At 36.8% G+C, this 27,590-nt stretch overlaps 1 protein-coding gene and 1 long non-coding RNA gene across 2 annotated transcripts in view; one reads left to right on the top strand and one right to left on the bottom strand.

Moving 5' to 3' along the window:
* Positions 1–27,590, top strand: part of LOC129239322 (lachesin) — a 118,804-nt gene that overhangs the window by 76,617 nt on the left and 14,597 nt on the right. Inside the window, exons 5-6 of the mRNA XM_054874758.1 lie at positions 381–472; positions 644–772. Coding sequence (XP_054730733.1) covers positions 381–472; positions 644–772 — 221 coding nt within the window. The remainder of the gene's footprint in view (positions 1–380; positions 473–643; positions 773–27,590) is intronic.
* The window catches only part of LOC129239323 (uncharacterized), a 55,637-nt gene that overhangs the window by 14,030 nt on the left and 14,017 nt on the right, over positions 1–27,590 (bottom strand). The gene's annotated exons all lie outside the window — the stretch shown is intronic.

Raw genomic sequence — 27,590 nt, forward strand, 5'->3', positions numbered from 1 at the left:
CTTCTTTTTGATTGGCGCGATAACCACTTAAGCGATTTTAGAGCTAGAGTGATTGTATCCATTCGGACAACATGACGTAGCCGGCAGAGCCGCTGCATCTTTATCCGTTCCACTATGCCTATGTCGCCATAAAGCTCATACTGCTAAGCTGTACTTAAATTAAAAATATAATAAGTTTTTGGCTAATATTTATTTATTGTTTATTTATTACTTAAGTCTCAAATGCCGATTATACAAATTAGATATAAATAAGGAAAGAAATAAAAAGTATTTCTGTATATTTACGGACACTTACTTCACCACCTAAACTGCTTGTCAAATGATTAAGGAATAAATTTATCATTGGATATTCTTTCTAAATTTTTTTCCTATTTCATCAGCGCTCGTGGCTATCCCGAACCGATCGTGACCTGGCGCCGAGAAGACGGCAACGAAATTGTGCTCAAAGACAGTATTGGCACAAAGTCTATGGGTAAGTAAATATTAACTAATTATTTCATTGAAAATTATTACAATTGAAACTAAATTAGAATAACACTCACTGTGACAGACATTTCGCTCATTGTAAATTTGCAACGAGTAATTTATTTACTTTTTTCTAAATACCGATTTTGTTTCTTTCTGCATTCTATCTTTTACATAGTGTCCTCATTTCGTGGTGAAGTGTTAAAGCTGACGAAAATTTCACGCAACGAAATGGGCTCGTACCTCTGCATTGCATCAAACGGTGTGCCGCCGTCGGTCTCCAAGCGCATCTCGCTCAGCATACATTGTAAGTACTGCAAATATATGTGTATATATACATACATATATATATATATATATATATATATATGATATATGTACGAGTATATATGATAGTTACCATCATATACATCACAGCAACACAGTTTGCCTAAAATGAAAGAGCACATGGTCGGTTGTCGGCGTAGCTGCTCATTAATTACCGCATGCTCATGTTGCCTCAACACTGTCTTTTACCTTATCGTGTTACTCATTGACTTCAAAAAGTAGTCCTGCCAGCTACTTTACCGCACTAACCACCCATCATTGTGTACTTTTTTTAATTTGGCAACTTATCACTCAGCTGCAGCTCGTTGCCGCACAAGTGGCTCACTTTGCCAAGCGGCCTTTTAGTAGCAAGCAGTCAAATGTGTGATACAAAGGTCTGCCAGCAGCTTAACTTATGTACCGTACAGCAACCAACTGACCACCACAATGTCTATTATTGTTCACGAAAAGTGCCGGTGGGCTTAACCTGAAGCATATCCTTTTACTCGTTACCTCATGAATTTCTCTCCCCACACTTTCTATCTCACTAGGTAAGTTCCCATTTGTTTTTCATGTTATTTCTTTTGTTGTTATTTTTTCGTTTCTTGTTTTTTTATATGCCTTCAAACGTGTTATCCCGCATTTAAACTCCACTAACACTTTGTCAAATAGAAAGACGGAAATTTTGCAAACATCCAGTGCAGTCCTCTTTTATGTATTTCCTCCTTTATTTCTGAAGTCTCATTTCCCACTTCCTTATTACATACTTATGCATGTACATACTGGCATTTTTACTCCTTTCTTTATTATGTAATTTTTTACTGTTGATTTTCTGTTGGCCGTTGGCTTAAGTTTTTTGTCAAAACGTCGCCAGCACGTGCTGTATTCAGTGCGCTCAACTGCATCCACTAACAGTTCACTCAATCAAGTGACGTGCAACAGCAATACGAATCTTCTTCTTTACAACGTGGCGCTAGCATAGTTTGTCGGCTTTGGCCGAAACACGAATCACTGCAGCTATAAAGATGACATGTGGAGCAAATGTGGTTACACGACGTGCTTCACTTAGCTCAGGTTCTTTGTTTTCTGTTATTTTTTTTTTGTTTAAGAAACTATTGTTCAACTGGTTTTTGGAATTACATCTGTTTGAATGCATTTCTGAGGCAATTTAATTTAGCTGGATTATTTGGGTTTTATGCATGCGAAGCTAAGAAAGGGCAATCAAGGAACCTAAGTAGCATCAGTAAGAGAAAATGCACGCCTGTGTATAAAAATATGTGGACTCCCTCCATATAGAAATGTTTCCTATATATTTTTTAAGTCTTCCGCGAATTCCCCCACACATCCATCTAGCTCTTCCAAGGGACAAATAAAATGCCTAGCTTTACTCTCATAGCACCTGTATTATGATTTATTTATAAAAAACAATTTCGTTTAAAGAAATAGCTCCTTTATTTTCCAGTATTATGCAGTTCAATTTAACAAATAATAGAATCTTAATTTTTTTAGTCATGCGTTCCTAAATTTCACCAATATATAATATATACCAATATGCGCAGAAGAGATAGCATTACCTCATTAATCAGTCAAAAAGAAAATACAATATCAAATTCAAAAATTCATTTTGGATTTTCAGTGAGCTTTTCTTAGTTTAGCTGAAGTAAATGCATCGGCAATAACCCTCAAGTTCAACTTCCTACCTAATGTTGATTTTAAATACACAACAACTAGCCCCGAAGCCCCTTAACCAGCATGAACTTTGAAGTTCTTTGTTTAGGAGCTCCGTGGCTGGAGATATCTCCACCAAAATACCACAACAACGGCGTTCACACGGCAGTCGGTTCTACGTTATTGTAACGACATGGATTTATATCCATAATCAAGAAATTCAAACCAGCAGCATTCCCCGTAATTGTATGGGATATGTCACAACAATATCAACAACCACAACGGCAGCAGAACTTTGGAGAACAAAAAATACTTTAATTCTTAAACTCGTAATCTTGCACTAAACTTTGAACGGAAACTTTGTGTAAAATTTAAAAAATATTCAACAAACTTTCATCAAAATTTTAACCTTTTTTAATCAGAATCTCCAAGAAAATTTCGAGCATGTAGTAGAGTTCAAGATTTTGTTCGCATGTCTTCGAACAGTCCGAGCAAATGAGCAACAAGTATATACTTGCACTCTTTTGGTCCATGCTCAGTGCTAGAAAATGTTCGAGCATAAGTTCGAGCATATCGACCATTTTCGAGTAATTCGAGCAATACTTTTAAGTATTTAGACTTTTTTGTCAGCTTTTTTTACGTTGTTAGAAAACGAAAGAAATGCTAATAAATAAAATTTACCATTTTTAGCTGAACAAATTGTTCAAAAGCACGAAAATTTCGAACAGACATTTGAGCAATTCCGTAATGAACGAATTACAAGCGAATATTGAGCTATTCGTACTGCTCGATATCCGAGTATCTAGAGCTCTAGTATACCGGTTTATAGCCCATTGAATTCCGGTACAATAAAGTGCAAATTGAAGTATTTTCCTTGTTGATTTGTATATTTCCTCCATATAAAAAAATGTCGTCAGCTCTCGCCTCATTTGAAATGGTGTTTTTTGGGAATTTGTTTGAAAGCGAGTAAAATAGAAACCAAAACAAATGTTTTCAGTATTTATTTTTTGATCCACTATTAAAAAATATTTTTTTTTTTTTGGCCAAACAATCACAAAGTTGTCAGCCTTCAAAAAATGGTCTTCCAAAAAGTGGTATGTCACTGGCGACACGGATTCCGGGGCTAACAGGTTGTCTGAAATATAAAACAAAAAGGTTTTTGTTCAATATGAATTTCATTATCGTATGAACTACGATCTTTTGAACGAACCTCGTATGGCCAAAAAAAATTTGTATTTTTTAACAATGGATTAGAAAATAAAATACCCAAAATACTCACACTTTAAAAACACACCATTTTAAATGAGGAGAGCACCTTAAATGGAAGAACATGCATAACATGCAAAATATATTAAAAACCAACGCGAGGGGATCAAACTCCGAAGTTGCACTTTATTGCACCAAAATTGAAGTGGCCACAAAACTACATACCCGTAATGTTTCTTCGGTATGAAAGATTTTTGAAAAATAACGAAATGGCGAACTTTTGAAAAAAAGGTATGTTTTTCGGGTGGAAATCAGACTGTAGTATGGAAAGTTAGGGCTGAAAAGAAACGAAAATTTTTTTTGTATACTATTTGATGTCAATAATAACATACTATAAAATCAAAACGATCGCATTTTATTTCTTAAAAAAATCCTAGAAAATATCTATAAAAAATGAGTATTTGACCAGACTACTAACTTAATTTATAGCTGCCAAAATTGTAAGTTAAAGTTTAGGTTGAATTAGCCTGGTTGGCATTAAGCCACGCATAGACCTTTTGTACCCTAGCGATACCAGATGGAGACCGACCTTTATGAATACTGAAAATATACATCATGTAGGATGTCAGCGCTTTTGGCGAATCTAAGCAGCGCTTGGCGATCCGCTTTTGAGATGTCCTCCACACCCTCAAACAGAGGGGATTCCAGGCATCTTAGTCGCGTTTTTTATAATGCCGGACAAATGCACAGAAGGTTTTCTAAAGTTTTCTCATCATCCTCTCTGCATTTCCTGCATTTCCTGCACTTGTCCGTGCTAGCAATTCCTATCTAGTACGCGTGTGCAACAAATAGATTACGACCTGTTAGCATACCTATGATAGTTCTGCAGTCTTTTCGCGAAAGCACGAATTGAGTCAGTTTTTTGTCGTTAGTTCTACACATAACTTTTGCTGTTTTGCATGTGGTCAGAATAGTCCACCTAGCCTCCACTCGCCTTTTAATGTAGTCGTCCATTTCGTTGTATATTGTATTTAGCGGTTTTAATATATCGTTCTCTTGTTCAAATGGTAGTCTAACAGCACTTTTTTCTATCTCATCTACTAAATATTTCGTTCCCCCTAATGCCTTTGCGATCAGGTATCCAATAGATATGCAATCTACTTTTTGCGGCTAGCCTTTCTATGGCCTCCCTGCTCCGTTGAACATGTTTTGACTTCATACAATATGAGCTTATTGCTTTTATTGCTGCTTGACTGTCCACGTATATATTAATTATTGAGTTCTTTCTTGTTCTTGTGTAGGCTAGCTCCGCGGCTTTTCCCACAGCAAAAACTTCTGCTTGGAAAATACTGCTCTGGTCTGGCAGCTTGATAGGCAGCAAATGCCCGCTCCCACTCCGTCTAAAGTATTAGAACCTTCTGTGTAATGGGAAAAGTGCTATGGCCAGACTTCATGCCTTTGAGCCATCCCTCCTCTTCAATTGTAGTACGAAACCTTCTCTCCCAATTAAAGCATGGAGTCATGTAGTCTGTGCAACCTGAACTACTCTTTCTTATTGAGCTATGTCCGAAAGTTCAAGAGGTGAATACTCCTGTAAGCAAAAAACACAAAAACAGAATTAAAAAACAAAGACTAAAAACAGCCGCTCTTGCTTTTAAAGCTTATGCAGAAAAGGTATCAGTGCTATTGAAAATTTGTCGATTCTTATAAAATTTGATGTTTTGAAAGTGCAAATCTCATTTTTTGCACCTTTTGAAGTTATGCCAGAATATTAGACCTTCTTTTCTCAATTCTTCTTAACATTTAAAACCTATTTATTAATTATACAAAGCTTTTGAATTTAGTGAATACGAATTAAAACAATAGAAGTGTATTCATAGCAAAAATAAAGAACAACAATATAGCAGATAATACTTAAGGGACTATAACAACATTTTTGAAAAAGGCGTACCTTACCTTGTGACATAGCCTCAAATATAGCAAAAAAGTGTTTCCGACCTTTTTTCAAAAAGAGTCCCTTAACATAAGTTTTAAATACAAGATTGGATTTTTAAAACACTGTTTTTGCAATACAGTCTACTGTACATAGCCATACCACATTTATTAACTAAAAAAACGCACACAGTGAAGAAAATTTGTCACGCATACAAAGTTCTTTAAGTAATTCAATAAAAATTTGGTATTTTCTTTGCTTGAAGCTGGCATTTTAGTGCTATTTTTATCAAAAAAATAGGCTACAGCTGCGAAAGAGAGACTTAGCTGCTCAAACGAGAAGGAAAAAGAACAAACTTGAAAAAAATCTAAATAAAGCGAACAAATTTCACACACCAATAATAACTAACATCAAAAATACTCGCACTCGCCGACAATGTAACCAAATGACAAATAAAAAGCAAAGTAAAAAAAAAGAAGCCAGAAAAATGTCAGGAAGAAAGACCGAAATCAAGTTACGAATATGATAATCTGATGCTACTGATCATCAAGTGCACGAGCAGTGAATTATTGAACTAATTTTTAAAGCTTTACAAAATTATAAACATTACGTTTTAATTAAAACAGGCTAGAAAAATAACGTGAAGAAAAAAGTAAAGCTCCGAGACTAAATAACAAAAAACAAAATGCTAAATCAAGTTACGAAAATGGTAATCTGGCTATACTGGTGCTAAAACCACGTAACTAATTATCAAATTCGCTGAGAGCAAAGTAACGGTACCACGATAGGCATGATGGAAAGAATAATGAGATGGCGCCTATCGCGGTACCGTTACTTTGCTCTCAGCGAATTTGACAATAAGTTACGTGGTTAATTTATATTAAGAGAAACTCTTTTGTTAAGCAAACGACTGTTTTGCTATATTTCAGGGTATGTAACAAGGTTCCTTTTGTAAAAATATCGTTATGGTTTCTTCAGCATTTTCTGGTATTTTTTTGCTTTTTTTTACTATGAATACATCTCTTGATGCCCCATGTCCCACTAAGAATTGAGGACCGGAAGAATTGATTACACCTCTATGGTTTTAATTCTCATTCAGTAAATTCAAACGCTTATTAAAATATGTAAAAAGGTTTTCAATGTTAAGAAGAGTTGAGAGAAGAACATTTAATATGCTTGCATTAAAAAAATTAAATTTTCACTCTCAAAGTATCAAATTTTATAAGAACCAACAAATTTTCATTAACACCAAAATCTTCTCAGAGTGACCTTTTTTAACATTCTTTTGTTTAATAATAAAATTTTTTTAACATACAGTTTCGGTAGCTTTAAAGTGAAAAAAAAACTTAAAAATTGTTGCATTTTAGGTATAAAAAAGCACTAAATTTATTGCGAAGAGCAAATGGTTGACAACACTGCACAACACAGTTAATGCGACGTCACGCAGTTTTTGATGGGCGCAAACTTGTTTGCATCATTCTTGAGCGCCACATCCTTATTCTCTCCATCGTGGTGTGGACTATAAATTTATAGGCCTCTTCTATTTGCCATTTCCCTGCTCCCTATCTCTATGCTCGATTGACTTGACGAAAAATTTGCATGTGAAAGAGACAAAAAAGTTATTGAGTACGATTCGCCGCTCGAATCTCTCATAAAACTCTCGAAACGAATTAATATCTTTGACCAAAATCTATAATAAAAATCTCGGTTAGGTGGGGAAATCATATAATATAATTAGCTCTAGGGCAACACAACGGACCCAACTTGCGGTCCATGTGGCACTCCGATGCGGGGTCACCCCTTAAACCAACCAACCAAGATTCGCCGCTAGCGAGTATGGCTATAACTCATTAGGCCGCACTGCCTTACCAGCACATGTAATTTAAGGCAGTTCTCTTCTTGGGTTGCCAAGACCTTATATTTGAGATTATATTTAATAAAAAATTAATAAATTATCAAAACATTGCTATATGTTGCACTGCTGTTATTATGAGCACAAGTGTAGTTCATCACACCACTCCTACTAGATACTAGATTGTTTCAATCGTCCGTCATTCAAGTATTCAGGAAATTCAGCTTTTCACTACTTTCACTACATGGTGCACTCCTCTATGATGCAGGAATCGAACTCTTCTTAATGGCTTTTGGAGCTGAAGTTCGCCCAACTACAGACGTAATGCAAGAGTCGCAAAGTGCAATTGTGAAAAACTGGCGAAATTCTACTTTCTTTTCAGCGTAAATGAAACACTTTTATTTTGCGGATTTTGCTAAGAAAAAGTAAAACAGATTTCCCTAGTCATTGGTGCCCTCGAAACACTTTTCCTGAAAAATGAAACAAAACAAAATAACAGAAACGCAGTGAAAATAATAAAACAAACAGGATAAAATACAAGAGAAAGTACTGTTTCCCCTATATATGTACATACATACATATAATATATGTAACGCTCTTACCTTCAAACACCATGTGGCACGTGTGCACTGGCACCATTGCAGCGGTTGCATACTTTTTTCCGTACAAATAAGTCTGATTAATTGCCTCATATGAAAATGCAATGCATTTCCGCCTTTTATTTATGCCTAGAAAATTATAAATGTGCATAGAAGATTTTTACTTACATGCATGCATGAGTGTGTGCAGCATACACTCATGTATAGAAATCAACAGATGTGGATGTATAAGTGTTGTTTGAATACAATACCACCAACCGCATGTAGGTTATGTTGCAACATTTCGTGGTATTTATTTAATATTTGCTCGCATATTAAAAAAAAGAATAGGTAAATAAATATAAATAAAATATTCCTGTGAACACAGGTGGGTGAAACATTTCCGTCTATGCATTTCGAAAAGGAAATAATTAAGAGAATTTTCTTAGAAAAACCATAATACTGCATGCAATGTGCCGCATTAAATTTGTTGCAAAAATCTTCTTCTACTTGCTATAGTAACCGTAAACTTCCCTTCAATGACAAATGCTAATGTAGAGTGTTGGCTTAGGCATCCGATTTACTAACACAGACATTGGCTTTGCAGAATATCTAAATGCAAGCACAAATAACAAACACATGCACACATGTAGGCTCATACGCATGTTTGTGCTCATGTGCGTGAGTTTATAAACGCTCACTATGAGCGAATGTCACGCAAATCATGAAAAATCACGTAGCAAGCAGAAGTAAAAATACGCTTACATTCATTATGTTGGCTACTGGTATTTCACATTTCGTCAATGTGTGCACAAAGGTATTTACACATAAGTATATGTGTACCTACATATGTGTATGTACGAAAAGATCTTCTGCAGTAAAAATTAGTTTTGACAGTGTCCATAAAAGTACGAGTGCTACACTGTCCATTTTGCAACTGTCTCTTTACCGGTGTAAAATGCATATAAAATGGGTCAGTTGTCAAAGCCGATGAAAGCACAAAACATTGGTCTCACATATGACTACTACTTGTATATACTAATCTTGGGATACGACAACTGCTTTGGAAATGAAATGAAATTGAATAATGAAATTTAATTTCGTAGTCAGCAAATGTCACGGTGTAAAAAACTCATAGAGTCCGGCCAATACCACACCGTCTACAAGATTTCAGGAAATTTGATAGAATCAGCTGATTGCCTGACGTAACCGGGCTGACAGCGGTTTGTTTACGACATTGTGCTGGTGATATAGGAAAAAAAGCAACATACCCTTCGCTGCCGTCTGAACAACGACCGATTGCACGAGTGTGCATATAAATTAATGTACTTTTTATGATATCGTCAAAAATGAACTATTAGAGGGTGGTTGTAATTTTAAAACTATATGGAATTCATTTAGTACCAATTACGAAATTGGTCTAAATCAAAAATTTAAAGAAATTATGTACTTAAACATACCTACATACTTGAAAATGGCGCAGGGCTCTCTTTTACGCGTTTGTGAACTACATAATAAGCCGATACATGACAATCAAATAATTATAATCATTTCTTTCTATGAATGGCCATTGGGTTGAAAGAAATGAAAATTAAACAACGAATTGCTTGTAAAACCCTGAACGTTATTATGAATTGATGAAAAAGTGTAAAAGAAGAAATACATTTTCGATAAAACGAATGTCGCAGTCGGATTTCATTTCTACGAAATCACTAGAAGAGTCAACCGCAAATAAAGTAAAAAATATCATGGGCGACACGTCGCATGACTGCAAATACAATGGATTAGATACTTGAAAAATGAACCTTATAAAACCCGCTGTAAAACTTCTTTCGATAATTATAAATTCCATGTTTTGGATCGTTCACCTAAAAGCGGAAGGCCAAATATTATTTAATAACGGAAAAGTTAAGCTACTTCCATTGTACACCACCATTAGACTAGTAACGGACGAAAAACTTCAAGACATTAAGTGTTTACTACCACACAAATGTATGGAACATTTTAAGAATCTTTAAAACTCAAAATGGTAAAAATTGATTAATTTTTTTGAATAATGAATTATTTCATTAAAGTTATTGTTTCAAAAAAAAAATCATAGGTCGCATAACGTAAAAATATTTTTAAATTTATTCAAATACAATTCGTTACATAACTTGAAACAAAAATATACGAGGGGTGCCTTTTATATTTCGGGAATTGGCAACCCTGGTGTTGCAATCTGGGAACTGACAGCTTTATCGCAATGTTTGACATTTTTTGGCTTTTACGTACTCAGAACGTTTTGAAATACCAGCGCTATTTGTGTTGTTTACAGTAACTTAAAAGATTCATCTCGGTCCAAAAATGGAATTAAATCGTGAACATTTTCGTGCAAAAAAATTTGTTCGCGTTGGATCCCACACAACTTGTGAATCGCTCAAAAAAAAGCTCGTGTCGATTGGTCGAAGGAAATGCTCAAAAAATACCATCGCGGGGCTTCGAAACACGTCTATGACATCGTGACTGGTGATGAATCATGGATTTACGCGTATGAGCCCGAAAGTAAACAGCAGTCGACTGTATGGGTGTTTCAAGATGAGTGAAATCCAACAAAAGTTGTTCGCGCACGAAGCAATTCCAAGCAAATAGTCGCCTGTTTTTTCGGAAAAACTGGACATGTCGCAACCGTACCACTAGAACAACGCAGAACAGTAAATTTTGAGTGGTACACAACCATTTGTTTGCCAGTTGTCTTCCAAGAAATTAGGAAAACCAATCGCCAAAGACGGATCACTCACACATCGGCTCAAACAACTGACTGAATGACTTCTTTTTATTCCCGTACGTAAAAAACAAACTGAGAGGTCAACGTTTTTCGACACCTGAAGAAGCGGTTGCGGCATTCAGAATGCATGTTTTGGAGGTACCTCATTCAGAGTGGCAAAAGTGCTTCGACAATTGGTTCAAACGCAAGCAAAAGTGTATAGATCTTCATGGAGAATATTTTGAAAAACAATAAAGTGATTTTCGATGATTAAAATTTGTTTTTGTTCTCTAATCCCGACATGCAAAAGGCACCCCTCGTATACCTTAGAGCACTTCCATAATTATGGGTTAATATAAATGTATTATTACTTATTATTATTAGTGGGCCATAACTCACAAGCTTGGTATTGCATCGGAGCACAAAGTAAAGTTTAAAGGTAAAATATATTAACATTATAAAAACAGTTATGCGACAGTAAATTGAAACAAGTAAAGGAGGCTGAATTCAGTCCGGATCGCACTTTATATACCCGCACAAAGTTTTATTAAAATGTAATCGGGGCTGGCTATTGATTTTTGGAATCAAACAAACTCATTGTTAGCTTCATAGCTAACATCGTACAAATGGACGGAAATTTTGTCTTCATAAACAAAAAGTGGGCGTGGTTTTTAGTTGATCTCAATAATAATTATGTGAGATCTGAATGAGGTGGTGAGCAGTACGTCTATAATGCATTGGGTCGTTTTATTAAGTCGTCAAGATACATGCAATTAACGTAAAGAGGGCGAGGACACAGTATATTTTTCAAAAGTTTATCTTTTTGCTTACGAAAGGTCTGGGTACGTTTCATTCCGCACCAATTAACTGAGGTCCAAAAATTGCTCAGAATTCAACATTCGAAAGACTTCATTAAAGAGGCGAGAACAGACGAAAACTTCCTTTACAACGTTGTAACTGAAAATAAGCGTCAAAGTGCCGAATAGAAGACCGCAGACGAGCCACCACCCAAAAAACCGCGTGTGGAGAAATCAAAAATCAAGCCGATGCTCATTTGTTTTTACAATTCCAAGGCATTCTCCACAAGGAGTTTGTTCCAATGGGCCAAACCGTCGAATGCAATTTTCTATCTTGGCGTTTTGAATTGTTTGTTGCATCGCATTCGTCGAATTCGCCCTGAATACCGTGAAGGAGGAAGCTGGCGCTTATTGCTTGATAATACACCATCTCATTGATCCACTCTTGTGACTGATTTTTTTACTATAAATCGCATTTTAACCATCAATCACTCACCGTATTCGCCTGATAAGCTCCCTGTGAATTCTACCTATTCGGAAATTTGCATTTGGCCCTGAAGGAAAAACTTTTTGCGTCCGTAGAGGCCATCCAAAAGGCTTGTACCAACATCCTGAAGGACATTCCGGTGAATGACCTGAAACACTCATTCAAAAAGCTTTTAGATCGCACAAAACAGTGTATCGAGGCCAGAGGGGACTATTTTGAAAAAATAAACCCGAAGACAGAAGAACGTGGTTATTTTTAATTTTCAATATCAAATTACCTTGTACAAAAAGTAATACACATATGTGCGTCAACTTGAATTACAATATATTAATTTTTGCTTAAGGTATCGTATGCACGGACCATCTCCAATATCACAACGAGCATGGTAAAAAGTCGGTGACTAAAAAATATGTGCTGTTTATCGACGCAATGCAGTATCAAATGCAACAACAACGGCGGTGTCAACAATGCGGTCCTAGTAATTGGACCTCGAAGATAGCGCACGCTTTCGTAGTTTTACTATCTCGCCAGGAAAAAGCTCATTTTGTGAGTGGCATACGAATTAAGACGCTTGATGCGCTAGAAAGGAGTTGAAGAATCCTATCCTCTTTTTTAAGCGCAAAGTAACTGATGAAATATATGGAAAATAGCAAGAATATGGAAAGAATAGTAGTTTAAAAATATAGTATAGTTAAAAATAAATATAGAAATAGTTACAGTTATGATCGAATCGGCTAATAAATTTTTGCTGTACGTTGGTAGAATGGGAAGAGATTAGAAGGTGATTGTCTAGTACGAGCTACTTTCGTCTGGCCAAACACCTAATTTGGAGCTCTACTGTTGATAGCAGACAAGATTGAAGAAAGCAATCAACCTGAATTGGCGAGGAGGAAGAAAGTTGTCCTCCATCAGGGCAATATTAGGTCACTTGCATTCCTCACTAAGCGCACCAGAAGCTCTAACAGTTTGAAAGAGCGATGCTATCGCTTATGCCGTACAGTCGAGGTCTTACACAAACCTGCTATCATTCCTTCAAGCATTTGTATAGCTTTCTTTATACATAACTATCCTCTAGAGAGATTTATGAAGAAGAAACCTTCTTCAGCTGCGTAACATTGAAGTGGCTTTCAAAGAGGACAAAAGTTATCGCACAAAATAGCGCACGTTTTGTCCTAGGTTAGATTTTTGCTCGAACGGACAGCCCACTGGGATGGAAAAAAAGAGTAATCCTAACTTTGTGAAATTCAACGTCAAGGTGCAAATAAGCTCACAATTCATTATTGCTTGTAATATTTTGCCTTTGTGTTTAATCGAACCTGGAGGGAGTCATCTCAGAAATTTGTAAATAAATATAACTCTATTCAAGATGCCTTGAATTGGTCTAACGAATCTTGAAACCCTTGAACCGATAATTGGATTATGGTCCTATTTCACCATAGGCCCTTGGTGCTTGGTGCATTTTAACAAATTATTTAGCAAATTATCAAAGTTACCAACCAATAAGTGCCACCTAATTGAGTATTGATAAGTAAAATATCACTTGATAAGCGTCGCAATTTTAAATGCTAAGATGAATGATCTGTGCGAATAAGCGACAAGTCATGCAAATTATCAATAAATTTTGGTGCATTTTGCTGCATCAAAACTTATTATCTTTCATTTTGTTCATTTTAATATTCTTTTGCTAAAAATAATTTTGTTAATCATAGCAATAATAAGTAAAATTGACTCAGTCTAAATGAATTAATTAGTGCTTGCATGAAATATTAAAAGCAGTACTTCAATAAAATATTTGAATATTTAAGATAAAATATAAGATATGTTTCGGTTTGAACTATTAAATTTATTGAGCATAGTACTAAGTTCGCGTTTCATGTGAAATGGCTCTCACCACCGCAAGGTCGTGTCCTTTCGCCACTCTTTTGGCTAGTTGTTATTAAGGAGGTTTAGACTATGTTAAATAATTGTGCGGTTAAGGTAGTAGCATAGGCCGATGACTTCACCCTAATGGTATTGCGACCATTTCCCTCAATCATAGCTGAGATTCTGGAAAAGTCATTGGCTGCACTCAGCTGCGGCCTCAGTTTCAACTCTGATAAAACGGTGCTGATATTATTTACCAGAAAATATAAACTTCCACACTTTAGACATTCCAGATTTAATAACCACGTTCTCCCGCCTTCATCGAAAGTGAGGTATCTTGGAGTGATACTTGACCCCAAACTTCATTGGAAGCTACACGTTGAAAAGCTTTCTACTCCAGCAAATCTATGTTCGGCAAAAGCTCTTCGGAAAGGCTCTAATATCACTAAACTGGGGAGGGTGCAAAGGACCTCACGTATTCCTCTCACCGGAACACAGAATGTGCCCCAGTGCTGCCCTGATTGACGTTCTGCTCCTACTTCCCATCGACTTTTACGTTATTTCCATCGCTGCTCAATATGCAATCAGGATAAAGGAGTTAGGCCTCTAGAAGAAATCTATCAAGGGACATAGTAGCATTTTCAGGTAGTTAACACCGCAATTCTCTGAACTTCGAGTCTGTACAAATTTCAATAAAATAAAGATGAAGACAATATAAAAAAAAAAAAAAATTTCATTACTTTCCAACCTATTTTTACCAAGAGTGTTGCAATTACCAATAACTTCACTGAAATTTAGACAGTTGAATGCTTGCGCAGACTAGTACCATGTCAAAGCCGACTAATATCGAGATAGTCCAGAAATAGTTCAATTTACTGCAAAATCACCACGCATGCATGTGTATGTCTGTACACACATATCACAGGATTACAACAACTTACCGTACCGCACCGGCACTCAGTTGACTGCTGTGCAGCAACACAATGTCGCAACGCGCAAAATGTGGCAAAGAAATATACCCAACACACACACACACACACACGCTCGCTTAGTAAGTATTTTTCATTATACTCATCGAGCATTGGTACATACATGCATTTGTATGTGTGCTGTATATATAACTCACTATCCTGATTAATGTTGCAACACTCCAGCCAGCAATGAGCCACACTCAGCAAACACTTGCCATTCATACGCTCGCATACACACACACATACAAATGCATTCGTTCCATATATTCAAAATGACCAAACAGCACTAAAGCAGACACGTTGTGTGTATGTTGACCAGCATTCAACATTGTCAACGTTGCTATTGCAGTGATCACTAGTCCTGTCTGCTACTAATACATATCTAAATACTATGCCTTACATCAACTTCATCATCAGCAAGGGGATGGAGGGCAGCAGCTTCATCAATGTTCTGTGTCCATCAGCAAAACTAACAAGCACACACACGCAATTATATGTATGTATGTATGTGTTTTTGTGGCATTTTAGTTTTTGCTAACACCTCTCACGTACAAACTGCCCCCCTCCATCTCTTACACTTTATCGGCAGGGCATCAAGGTTATACTTAACGCGACTTTTATTTGTAATCAACTTAGCAGGCAGGTAGGCACGACTATTGTCCGACATTCAGCACTCGCCTCTGCACTAAGTACTCTTCCTCATCCATTTGCTTCAGTTTGCCATTGGACGACTACAAATATTGAATTTTGCATTTTCGCAGCATTAAGTTGAATGACCATGAAAATGCGTCAGTCTGCGGCATAAATTTGTGGCCCTTTAAAATTTCACCAAATTGTTTTTGTAGTCTAACATGTACTTTATATACATATATGTACTCGTATGTGTATTGTTGCTGGATGTGCATATGTATGCTTGCCTTTAAGTATTGCATTTGAGCGGCGATGATGACATGACCGCAAGGCTTTTTGGTCGATAGAATTTTCAAAATATCGCCTATTTTATAATGAGTGGAGCGTGTTGATGCATTCGTGATGAGAGAAGAAATTTAAAAACCACAATTCGGTTTTTAAACTGTCAATGGTGCGAGTGGTGGCTTTAAAAATAGGACTATCCACAAAAGCGCAGATATAATTTCCTGTTTCCTATTTCAAGGAGTTTTTCAAAAGTTGGTTAGGACTTTACCTCGCTTGGTCTTTCAAGACATATTATTTATGCAATCGCCCCCAAATATCTCAACCACGTCAATAACTTTACCAAGTGATAGTGATGATCAAGGCTAGCTAAAATGTGTTTCAGCATGTTTTTGTGAGAAAAGAAATACATATTCCGACTTCCAGAAAAAACTGTCAAAAATCAACGCGATTTTTGAGACACATCACTCTTACACTTTGTTTAATGAACTATAACTCTGCAGACTCGAAATTTGTCCAAAAAGTGCGTGTAGCGTAGTACACATAACAGAAGTGAAACTTTCAAGGCAGAGGGAGAGACCCGAGAGAGAATGAGAGAGAGAGAGATAGAATATATATCTAAATAAATTCACAACATTTGCAGAGAATATAAATAGACAAAATTTAAAAAAAATAATTTTAGCCGAGAATTCATAGAGCATACAAGTTAGTGTTGTTCAATATATACCTACATACAGGGTTGCCCATATTCGACGGACCCGACGGATTTCGATGACTCTTTGGGCCCATTCCAATCGACGAGGCTTGTCCGCAGGCAACAATCTTTGCGTCAGTTGATTCTTAAACGGGAATAAATGCAAATCAATGCGGATAATTCGTTGTAAAGTGGTCCGAGGAATGCACAACTGCTGAGAACGGCGATTTTGAGATGTCCTTGGCGACGCCTTGGTCGGTTTTGATTTGGCCTCTTTGGATTAAAAAGAGCATCACCAGTCGAGAACCTTTCGTACAAACGTTCAATGGTGTTTTTAGAAGGCGCACTTTTCACATTATTTAATTTTTTATACGCACGTTGAGTTTTGACTTCTTTTGTTGAATGTAAATTTCAACAATTTGGGAGCGCTCCAAATTCCTGCCTAACAAATGCTAAAACAATTATCTTTTGCATATGCATGTACATAAGTATTTGTATGTGCGTATGCACACTTGATGCCCTAGCCTATGTACGTATATATTTGTATTCTGAACTTCCAGCAAAACAATGCTTATTAATATATGTACACATATGCACGTACATGTAAACGCACACACAGGGCACTCACTTTATTCCTCTAAATGCGTATGTCGTCCAAAGCTAAAATTCTATGCCTAGAGACTACAAGAACAAAATGCATTAATAGGCGCAGCCGTAGCGGCCATCATTCTAGTTGCTATAGTGCTGAACAGTGTGAAATAGTCACGGCGGCGCCGAACAGTTTCAAATATTGTACTGTACAACAAAAACTATAAAATATATATGTATGAGGCATAGCTCTCTTTCTCCTTTTCCTCTAAGTTATATCCTTTTTCTCTCTCGCGGAACGAAAATGCTCAAAACGTCGCATGGCCTTGAAATTTTACTCTCCATTTTCGCTCGTCCATCGACGTCTAAGAAGTTTTACTTCAAAAATTCTGATTGTCTAAATGATATAGACCTATTTTAAATAAACATGGAAGTTTAGATTCATATGATTATTGTACTACTATTTATACTAACTACATTTTCGTAAAAATTATTAAAATTATATAAGAAAATACAAATTTTCATATATATGGACTGTGCTATACAATGCTTCTGCTACTGTGCTAGTATAGTCGAAACTTTTTGCATGCAAAAACACATTGTACGAAGCTGCAATGATGATCGTAGGCGTCACTCCTATTGATACACATACCTATTAAAGCAAAAAGGAGCAGTCTCACACTAACGCACTATACGCAAATCCAAAACATCGAAAGATGATTAATCTAAAGCTATAGCCAGCTTAACTTCCAGCTAACACAATTCGTGACAGGTAATGTTTGCTACCAAAAGTACCAATATCGCTTTAGGCCACGTGAGTCGCCCTTTTTTTTATATGTGACTTCCAGTATGCGATAAGATTTCGTCAGCATTTACCTACATGCAAGAAGTGACACGCATTAAAGCAGATATCTACGAAGTCAGCGATATGTAAGCAGACGATTCTAGACAAAGAAACGGATTCTTAAGTCGACGTAGGACAAATATGGTGGGCGGGGAGCGGATAGACTCAACTGTGATGGTTTCCTTCTGAAATAAACGAGACTGGCAGAAGATTAAAGTGCATGCAACTTGCATGTAAAGAGTTATCTGACGTACAGCCTACCTGGAGGGAGTTGGTACTTAAACTGTAGGAGGTTTATATATATAATATATATATTGGTAATTGGCGCGTACACCCTTTTTGGGTGTTTTACTGAGCTCCTCCAATCACTTGTAGCGTGCGCCTGGAAGTTTTCCCACAAATGGAGGGGCCTACAGTTTCAAGCCGACTCCGAACGGCAGATACTTTTAATGAGAAGTTTTTCAATTGGAGGTTTGCTATTGCTTGCCGAGAGGCGACCGCTATTAAAAAAAAAACTTTTTTTTCATTTTGGTTTTTTACCGAGATTCGAACCTACGTTCTCTCTGAATTCCGAATGGTAGTCACGCACAAACCATTCGGCTACGGCGGCAGCCGATAGGAGGTTTAGTTCGGGTTAAAGTCCAACACGTACGGGATAGAGGCTTTCCATGTTTCCTCCTTGTAAAAAGAGAATTAAAAACCAAAAATACTGTGCTGTAGTTATGAAATGCACTGCGTATGATATTTAAAAGTCTAAGGATTTTTAATTAATTTTCGGAACGAATCAGAATTTAATGACAAATTTTAAGTGCTTAAAAGTGTTTGAGTTTTTAAATTCATGTTTCTTAAACACTATTACCAACATCAGTGCTTTATTCACCAAATGTTTCAAGCGCTGTCTTTAAGAAAAAATCAGCTTCATCGATCAGGCTCTTTCCTGATTCAGTTACTTCATAAATAAGCAAATTATTCTGATTTGCAACAACGGATATCCACAGAACTTTCAGCAAGTGTCTCTATACACCGAAACGGTCACTGTTTCGTGTGGAAGTTGTTGTTTTTGTAATACCTCACGGCGCTATAATTGGCCTTGATATTTTCTTCGAACATGCGCTCGCTGTTAATAGCGGCCAATATGCGAAAAGATGGTTTAGATCTCTCAAACATGTAATTTCAACAAAATTACGCCACTTCCGATTCTGTATTGAATTCATTGGTTCGGAAGTTCGAGCTGAAATTCGCTGCATATTTTTGTATGTATTTTATGTGTATGAAAATCTATTGATGTTGATAAAAGAAACGGTAAAACTTCTCAGTAGAAGAACTCTGAGCTCTGCAGCCACAGACACAATTGGGATATACAAGGAAGTATGAGTTTTATACTCCATAGGATGATGCAAAATGTGTGACGTTAGAAAATTGAGATGAGAACATGAGTGTAGTGGTCCAGTCGATTCATACGACATTTAAATCAAGCCTAGGTTATTTTCATACCTACTCGATGCAGGGCGACGGCCCGCTCTCCTCCTTATCCTAACACACTCTCACGCACATTCATGCATACAGATCAATATGCAGCAGTCTTTCTAGTGTCATTCATATATTCATGTGCTCCACATACATACATACATATACTGATTCGCTGCAGCCTCATATTAACGTGTCTTTGCAACAGCAGCATCATTAGTGCATATTTGTGGCTTTGTTTGCCACAACCTAGGCCCAATGAATGTGTAGTCGTAGTGCAAAAATTCAAAAACACCAGCCTAGACAAAGCATTGATGGAAAGAGAACGGAGCAATTTTTGAAAAATTTGTACACCTCCCAGCTTACGATTGACCCACAGTATTCCAAAAATATCTCCTAAATTACATGTTGGCGATGAAAGATTTCGTTTAGGCTACAATGGCATAACTTACCTCATATATGTATGTGTGTGTGTGAACATGAATATTTGAAGTTGTTCAATGAAATGTGTCGCTTTGAACTCGTAGCAGTCAGGTCCCAATTTATGTATATGTTATGTAATGTAAATATGTTTATTAAGCATACCTTTATGTCCAAAAGGTATTGTGTCAGCTATAAGAATACTCCAGTACATAGGTAAAACTATGAAAAACAGATTATATTGTTGGTGGCATTGAAAATTTAAAATTTTCAAAATCTTTTTCAGCGAAGTCCATTAAACTAAACTGGTTCACGCACATCTCCAATGGGCTCAACTTTAGTTAATTAATGGAGTTCTACAGAGATGGAAATGATGGTTTGGATGGAGTACCAGGTCAGGTCTATATGGAGGATGAATTAATACTTCGCAGACAAGCTCTCCAAACTGGCGTTATCATGATGGAACTCGTTGCACGTTTTTCAATTCTAGTGACTTGAATTGAACTGTTTGCTTCGTCCTCACTAATCGTTAAGAGCAGTGAGCGGATTCAATCATTGTACAGTCAATAACAGCTCAAAGTGAACCATAATTAAGCAGATGCGTAAAGTGTAAAACCCTGAGAGCTGAAATGGCTCATATTACCAAAGTCAATCACTCGTTTCTCTCACAGACATGACAGTGAAGGCAAATCGGAACAACAAAACTGCAAGCTGTTGAGTCAATTGGACAAAGCTTAAGTAAAACCAAAGACAAATAATTGCTACTCTGAGCGAGTTTGACAAAATCAGCTGATGGGCTGACGTCACTTGGGTCACGAAGCGGTTTGTTTACGAAAAACGGGGATTGTGTTAGTGATATACGAAAAAAAAACAACAGAGTTTTTACTCGTATTGGTTCACTGCTATATGAACAACGACTGATTGGTTGATTGTGTGACGTGCCAACCAAAGATCCTCTCACATTTTTTTGTTTTTCACCATAGCTAAATAGCAAACCTGGTAATCTATCATTCTAGGCCTATCGGAAATCCGAATTTTTTTCTGCCATTCAAGTACTATATGACCTTGAACAAATTTTAGAAAGATTTTATCAATATGCAGTTTTATAATACAAGTTTATCACGCCAAGTGATTTGTTACTAGGAAAATCTGTGAATGGTATCATTCGATTCTATATTGAACGCTTGTTAAACTTTTCTTAAGAATCCTCAATGTAAAAATTAGTATTTTAATGCTGATACGAACGATCTTTTTTATCTACTGTAGGATTCTTTTCAGTGATACCTCATATTTTTTAGATATTTTAGATTAAATGAATTAGTAAAAACATTCGAAAAACGTTTTCTTATAGATTATAGGAGCATAATTCACTTCGACCTCTGATCTGACCTATTTCCCTTAACAGTAATCCTATATTTCGAGGCTTCTGGTGAGCTTGAATACCTCCTCAGGTTTTTTTGCTCCATATAACTAATGGATTTAGTGTATACCAATTAAGTGTACGAGTCTTCGTCTTGCGAGAGCTAGACATTTGCAGTGGATTTGTTTTGCTGTTTCATCTTCCAGTTTACAAAAACGGCAGATGCTTTATTTACTGATTCTAGTTTCCTGAAATGGGAATGAAGACTACATTGTCCCGTACCCAGTCAGAGCGAGTAACAGGTTACGAGTTTATTTGATGCTCTCCTGGAGATAAGGATAAAGTGCTTAGCCTATCCCTCTCCTGGACTCTCCAAGCAGTGTCGTATGAATTCTCTGACCCACAAGCCTTTGGTAAATTCCTTTACATGGGTTTGGTGCACCCATAAAAGAGTTCTGATTCATGGGATCTTGACGTGAAGGTAGTCCTACACAGCTTAATTAATTAAGCCCGTTCTTTGTTCCCAGGATATTGAGGACAGGAAAGCATTTCTCAACGAGTTTGTATATTGTAATATGAAAATTCATTGCACATAATACTACCTGACTGTATGATAAAAAGCAGATGCGCTCGTGTGAACTCGTGCCTCTTTGCAGGCATTCTCTTCCACAGATTTCTATACTATGGATTTCTGTTTGAAAGGTTGTGGGATGGCCGCTCATAGGTCCAGATTTTTTTTTAAATTCCACCCAGAGCTTCAGAGCGAGTAACAGTTTACGAGTTTATTTGATGCTCTCCTGGAGGTAAGGATAAAGTGCTTAGCGTGTCTCTCTCCTGGACTCTCCAAGCAGTGTCGTATGAATTCTCTGGCCTACCAGCCTTTGGTAAATTCCTTTATATGGGTTTGGTGCACCCACAAAAGAGTTCTGATTCATGGGATCTTGACGTGAAGGTAGTCCGACTCAGCTTAATTAACTGAGCCCTTCTTTGTTCCCAAGATATTGAGGACAGGAAAGCATTTCTCAACGAGTTTGTATATTGTAATGTGAGAATTCATTGCACATAAGACTGCCTGACTGTATGATAAAAAGCAGATGCGCTCGTCCGAACTCGTGCTTCTTTGCAGGCATTCTCTGTCACAGATTTCTATACTATGGATTTCTGTTTGAAAGGCTGTGGGATGACCGCTCATAAATCCAGATTTTTTTTTAATTCCAGCCTGAGATTTCCGCACTATCCTTATCACCCACACGCTTCGATTCATCTGTTTACCTAACTTCCGAGGTAAATTCAATGGATGAGTCACCTATCAGCCAGAGTGTGCGATCTAAAGTTAAAGTTATCTTAAAATTGATAGATAGGTATATTTAGCACAGTAGTTATTCCCTTACGATATTGTACTACAGCATCGTTCATGAATTTTTTTGATGTTTCCATACGTCCTTTCAAATTGCCAATCCCTTTGTCAGAAATTTTATTAAGTCTCAGTGTTCTTAATATAAGATATCCTCCTTTTCTATCATAATAGGAAAGGAGTGAATGCCTCGAAGTGCAATGAATGTATCGATTGGGTAGGTTCTCACTGCTCCAGTTATGCCGACCCACACAAGTTTATGATACTTTACCAATTCATTTAGTTCTTTGACTAGTTTTAGGGCATGCTGCTAAAGAAGCATTGGTGACAGACTTTTGGTTTCATACATACATATATGTTGGCTATTACACCCGGCCAAATATCCAATGACCGAGCTCCTCGACCTATTCGTGTTGATGACTCCAAACGGTAAATTCTCTTTTGTAAGGAGCTGTTTCATGGCCAAAATACATTCGGAGGTTTGCCATTGCCTGCCAAGGAGCGACGACAGAGAGTCGAATCCGTGCGTTATTGAGTGGTAGACACTCACCAACCCATTCAGCTACGGCGGCCGAATTACATAACAGTAGTAAATTACAAGTAAGTAATTTTGGGAGATAGAACCCTTCTTCTCGTCGCTATTGGTAACAGCATCTAAGTGAGCATTACAAATAAGAGTTCTGCCAAGCATCCCATCAAAATATCTTGCTTATTTAGAAAAAGTGGTCCTTGTACTGCCTAGAGTCGGTTGTTTCGCAGATACTTTCCTTCTCCAGGTGAATGGTACAAGGATTGTCCCTCTATTTGTGAAACAATTTCTAGATGCACACCACAAATTAGAGGTTGGTGGAATGTCCAAAAAAGATGTACGTATCAGTTATATAAATAGAATCCTATTTTCTGATTAAGATGTATGTTTCAAGTATCTGTAATCAAAATAAAAAGCGCTCGTATGAGTGCAATTACTGTGTAGCTTAGAGAGAGTGGAGGGGCCGGGGAATGAATCAGTGTTACCTGAGCTTCTAGGTGAATCAATTTATTGAGCTTTGAGACTCAAGGACGCTTAGAAGGAGTCGTTCTTATTGGGCAGAGTTTCCTGACGCAATGCTTTGGAGCATTGTATGGCTGTAGTACGCACGCAGTGTACGCTATATATAATATGAACCATTTTAGAAGCCTTTTTAGGGAGGAGTAATCAGCTCGGCAAATAAAGTAAGAAGGGAGCGAAGCATGCTGTGCATTTACAGGTGGAAAATAAATTATTAAAAGATCTTTTGAATAAAAATAAGAAGTAACGCCAAGATGTCAGTAGTGAATAATTTCTAGATGATACCTGTTCTATATCATCTTTGACATTTGTCAAGTAGACAGATGTACAATTTTACACGGTAGAACAACTCAATCAAATTATTGAAATTTATTACGAAAATACTTCTAATAGATTGATGAAATTCGTATACTTTTTGAGAGAATTAGTCATTCGAATCAGTTGACAATTCAAAGTTTGGTGAAAAAATTTCAGGAAACCAGTTCTGACGAGGTTAGAAAAAGGAGTGGCAGACCATAAACAGGATATTCTGTTGAGAAAATTGCTGGTGTAGCGCAAAGTGTTGCTGAACAACCCACAACAACCAACACCGACATCACGACGTTCTCAACAATTGGGCATTTTTGAATTGACTGTTTGGCCGATTTTACCTGTAGACCTGGTGAACATTTCAATGAAGCCATTCTTCACATATTCCACATATTTCCCCCCTACGTTCTAATTAAGAGCAGCACATCTTCGAAATTTACGCTTGCATTTTTCAATTCTTAATGTTTGTATAATTTTAGGAAGTTCCACTAAATAAATAATATAAAAATTCTTCACATATAATTGTTAAGATTTGTATTTTGAATAAAAGAAAGTGAAACCTAAGAAGTCTAAATGTGTACATGTTTTACTTTAAAACAACATCCAGGCGCGTCTTTTGAAAGACGATTTTTCCGAAGTTAGACATATTTGACATGAGTATTGCCATATCCAAAAACTTAACAGCAACCCTCGTAAGAATAAATAATTATTAAAACCAAATGTTAGAAAGTAATTAGAAACAAAAATATGTACAGGGTGAACGATATGAAGTGTTACCAACTTCGCACCGCTTTTATCTGTAAAACAGCTCAGGACATCAACATCAAAATTGTTCTAATGACAGTTCAATATATTGTTTATTAGCCATCAAAAGCATTTGCGTCTCAGTTTTGTTGATTTTTTTTCTGTGATGGAATTCAAACGTAATAGTGTGATTGCGTTATATTTGGCTGGAAAATCACAACCAGCCATTGATCGTGAGCTCAGTCACCTCAAAGTGAAAAAAATGTTTGTGTATCGCACTATAAAACATTACAATGATACTGGTAGCATTGCAAACGCTATGGAAGTGGACTAAAAAAAACCGCAACAACGCCAGAAATGGTTCGGAAAGTGAGGCTCGACTTGAACGAAATCCACGTCGGAGTGGAAGAAAAATAGCCAAAGAACTGAAAATATCGCAAGACAGCATTCGACGCATATTGAAAAATGAGCTCAAGGTCAAGTTTACAAGTTCCAAAAAGCACACGATCTTTCACCCCAGCAAAAAAAAAGTTCGGTGCGAAAGGGCAAAGGAGTTGTTGCGCTTGCACGAACGTGGCGAATTTCCTAACATTGTGTTTTCTGATGAAAAACAATTTTCCAATTGAGCAGTTCATACACACTCAAAACGATCGTGTTTACTTGACCGAACGCTCATACGAGAATTTGAGCCTGCGTATGGCCACTCGAAGCAATTTCCCATCGCAAGTAATGGTTTGGGTCGCAATGGCCGCTGGTGGGCGCTCTCCAATCGTTTTTATCGAGCCTGGTGTCAAAGTGAATGCGACTTATTATAGGGGAAATGTTTTAGAAGCTGCTTTAGAGCCGTGGACACGCAAACATTTCGGTCGTAGACCATAGACGTTCCAACAGGACTCGGCACCCTCTCATAAAGCTCGTGTGAACCAAGAATGGTTAAAAAATCATGTTCCACACTTCATTTCGTCCCCACAATAGCTTTCGAATTCGCCAGACGCCGATCCAATGGACTATTCCATCTGGTCCATTTTTGAGAGCAAGGTTAGGACTAAAAAATATGGCAGAATGTATGCGCTGAAAAAAGCGATTATACGAGAATGGGCCAAAATAGCTCAATATCACATTCGTGCAGCATGCAACTCATTTTTTGACCGTTTGAAGGCTATAGTCAAGACAAAAGGTGGTCATATCGAGCTAAAGTGAATATATGTTAATATAAAAACTAATTTCACACAAAACAATTATGGTGTTTTGAATAGGTAACACTTAATATCGTTCACCCTGTAATAGAAGCAAACTCAAAATTTCATTTAATATTTTCATAACAAGCAACTTATAATTTTGTTTTTTTTTAATTTTCATAACAATTTTCGTAACCAACAATATGAACAACAAAGCAATCTATCTTAGTTTCCTTTATCAAGTTAAACAAAAAAAATGTCTGTTTTCACGCCTACTGATCTCCTGAAAAGTTTCTTTAAACTTATGTGTTAATTTGATTTAAAATTTTTACACTCTGGAAATGAAAGCGCACTTCCCTTTTATTAAAAGCTGCAAAATGCAATATTATTATCCAAGTCCATCTAACAATTGCATTGTTGCTAACAATGGTCGCATATGCATATATATATGTGCATGTTAAGTTACATAATTTCCAAAATTTGCCAAGCAAATCCAATTTAAAATTTAAAAGAGCTTTTGAAAATTGTTGCTTTTGGAATTTCAATTAAATCGACTTCAATAGATTATCGCTTACTAGCATATATGTACGTATGTTTGTGCATATGTACATACATGCAAACCTATTGATACAAACAATTCCAAGTGCATACAGTCATATATCCATACATACAATACACCTTTGGAGACACGTTTCGTCTGCTTGCAACTTAGTCGTCAACTGCCACTTTTCAGCCGCAAGTGGCACGCATTCTTGTGCGAAAATCAATTAAAATCTCAAAATCTCGAAATCAATGTGAAAATGCAAATACATTCACACACACATACACACGCTAACCTACTCGCATGCATGGGGATGTAATGAAAATTGAGACATCCGGGCAGCACTGCACTAATAGTCGAAGTGCACTTGCACCTGCACATAGCTTTTCGGTGACAGCATACAAATAATTGTTGCATGCAACATGTGCATGCAGCTTGACCTGCAATCAACTGTCATTTTAACTTTGCTATGGCGAGTGCGGCTGACCACAGTTTTCGAAGTTTTTAGCCTCACTCTTATTCTGCTTTTGTACTACACTATTTTGTTGTGGTATTTGCTGATAGGAATATACAATTTTGTGGATATTGTCGAATTTATTTTTCTTTTTCATTATTGTCTCTGTTGTTGCTGCTAGCGCTTTATAAACCGACGACAAATGAGACAATAAACCTCTTAGTACAGCGGCAAGCTCGTGATTGAATACATTAGGGTAGCACTTATTTTAGTTATATTACATTTTGGGAGTCATAATTTTAGAATGAATCGGAAATGTATTGGTTCGAAGCAACGATAGTGCAGGTTGAATGAGATAAAAGCCAGAACTACAAATAAAGTGCGTTTCATAATCATAAGACAACTTTGGTATACAATTTTTGAACTACCATAAGCTCGCTTTTACTTTCCGGAGTAGCTTTTATTTAGCGTCATTTTAACAGTTATAGACTTCCATCAATTGTTTCTAGTGCGAAAGCTCACTATATATTTGTCCAACAAGCTGTCCTTTGCTAGTCTTTTCGGCGTTTCATAATGATAAGACACTAGTCGAAAATAAGCTGCTGAAGAGATAGATTATTCAATTTAATCTAAAATGTCGATATGGAACCCCATATTATCACAAGAGGAGCATGGAAAAATTTTGACCTATAAGAATTCAGACTTGTCAATCAAATTAATTGCAAAAAACAGGCAGAAGTCATTGTATTGTCCGGAGTTTTTTTCGGAGTCCTGAGAATTACAACATTTTAAAGCCCGTTGGAAG

This window comes from Anastrepha obliqua, chromosome 2, assembly GCF_027943255.1.
Source record: "Anastrepha obliqua isolate idAnaObli1 chromosome 2, idAnaObli1_1.0, whole genome shotgun sequence".
NCBI lineage: Eukaryota > Metazoa > Arthropoda > Insecta > Diptera > Tephritidae > Anastrepha > Anastrepha obliqua.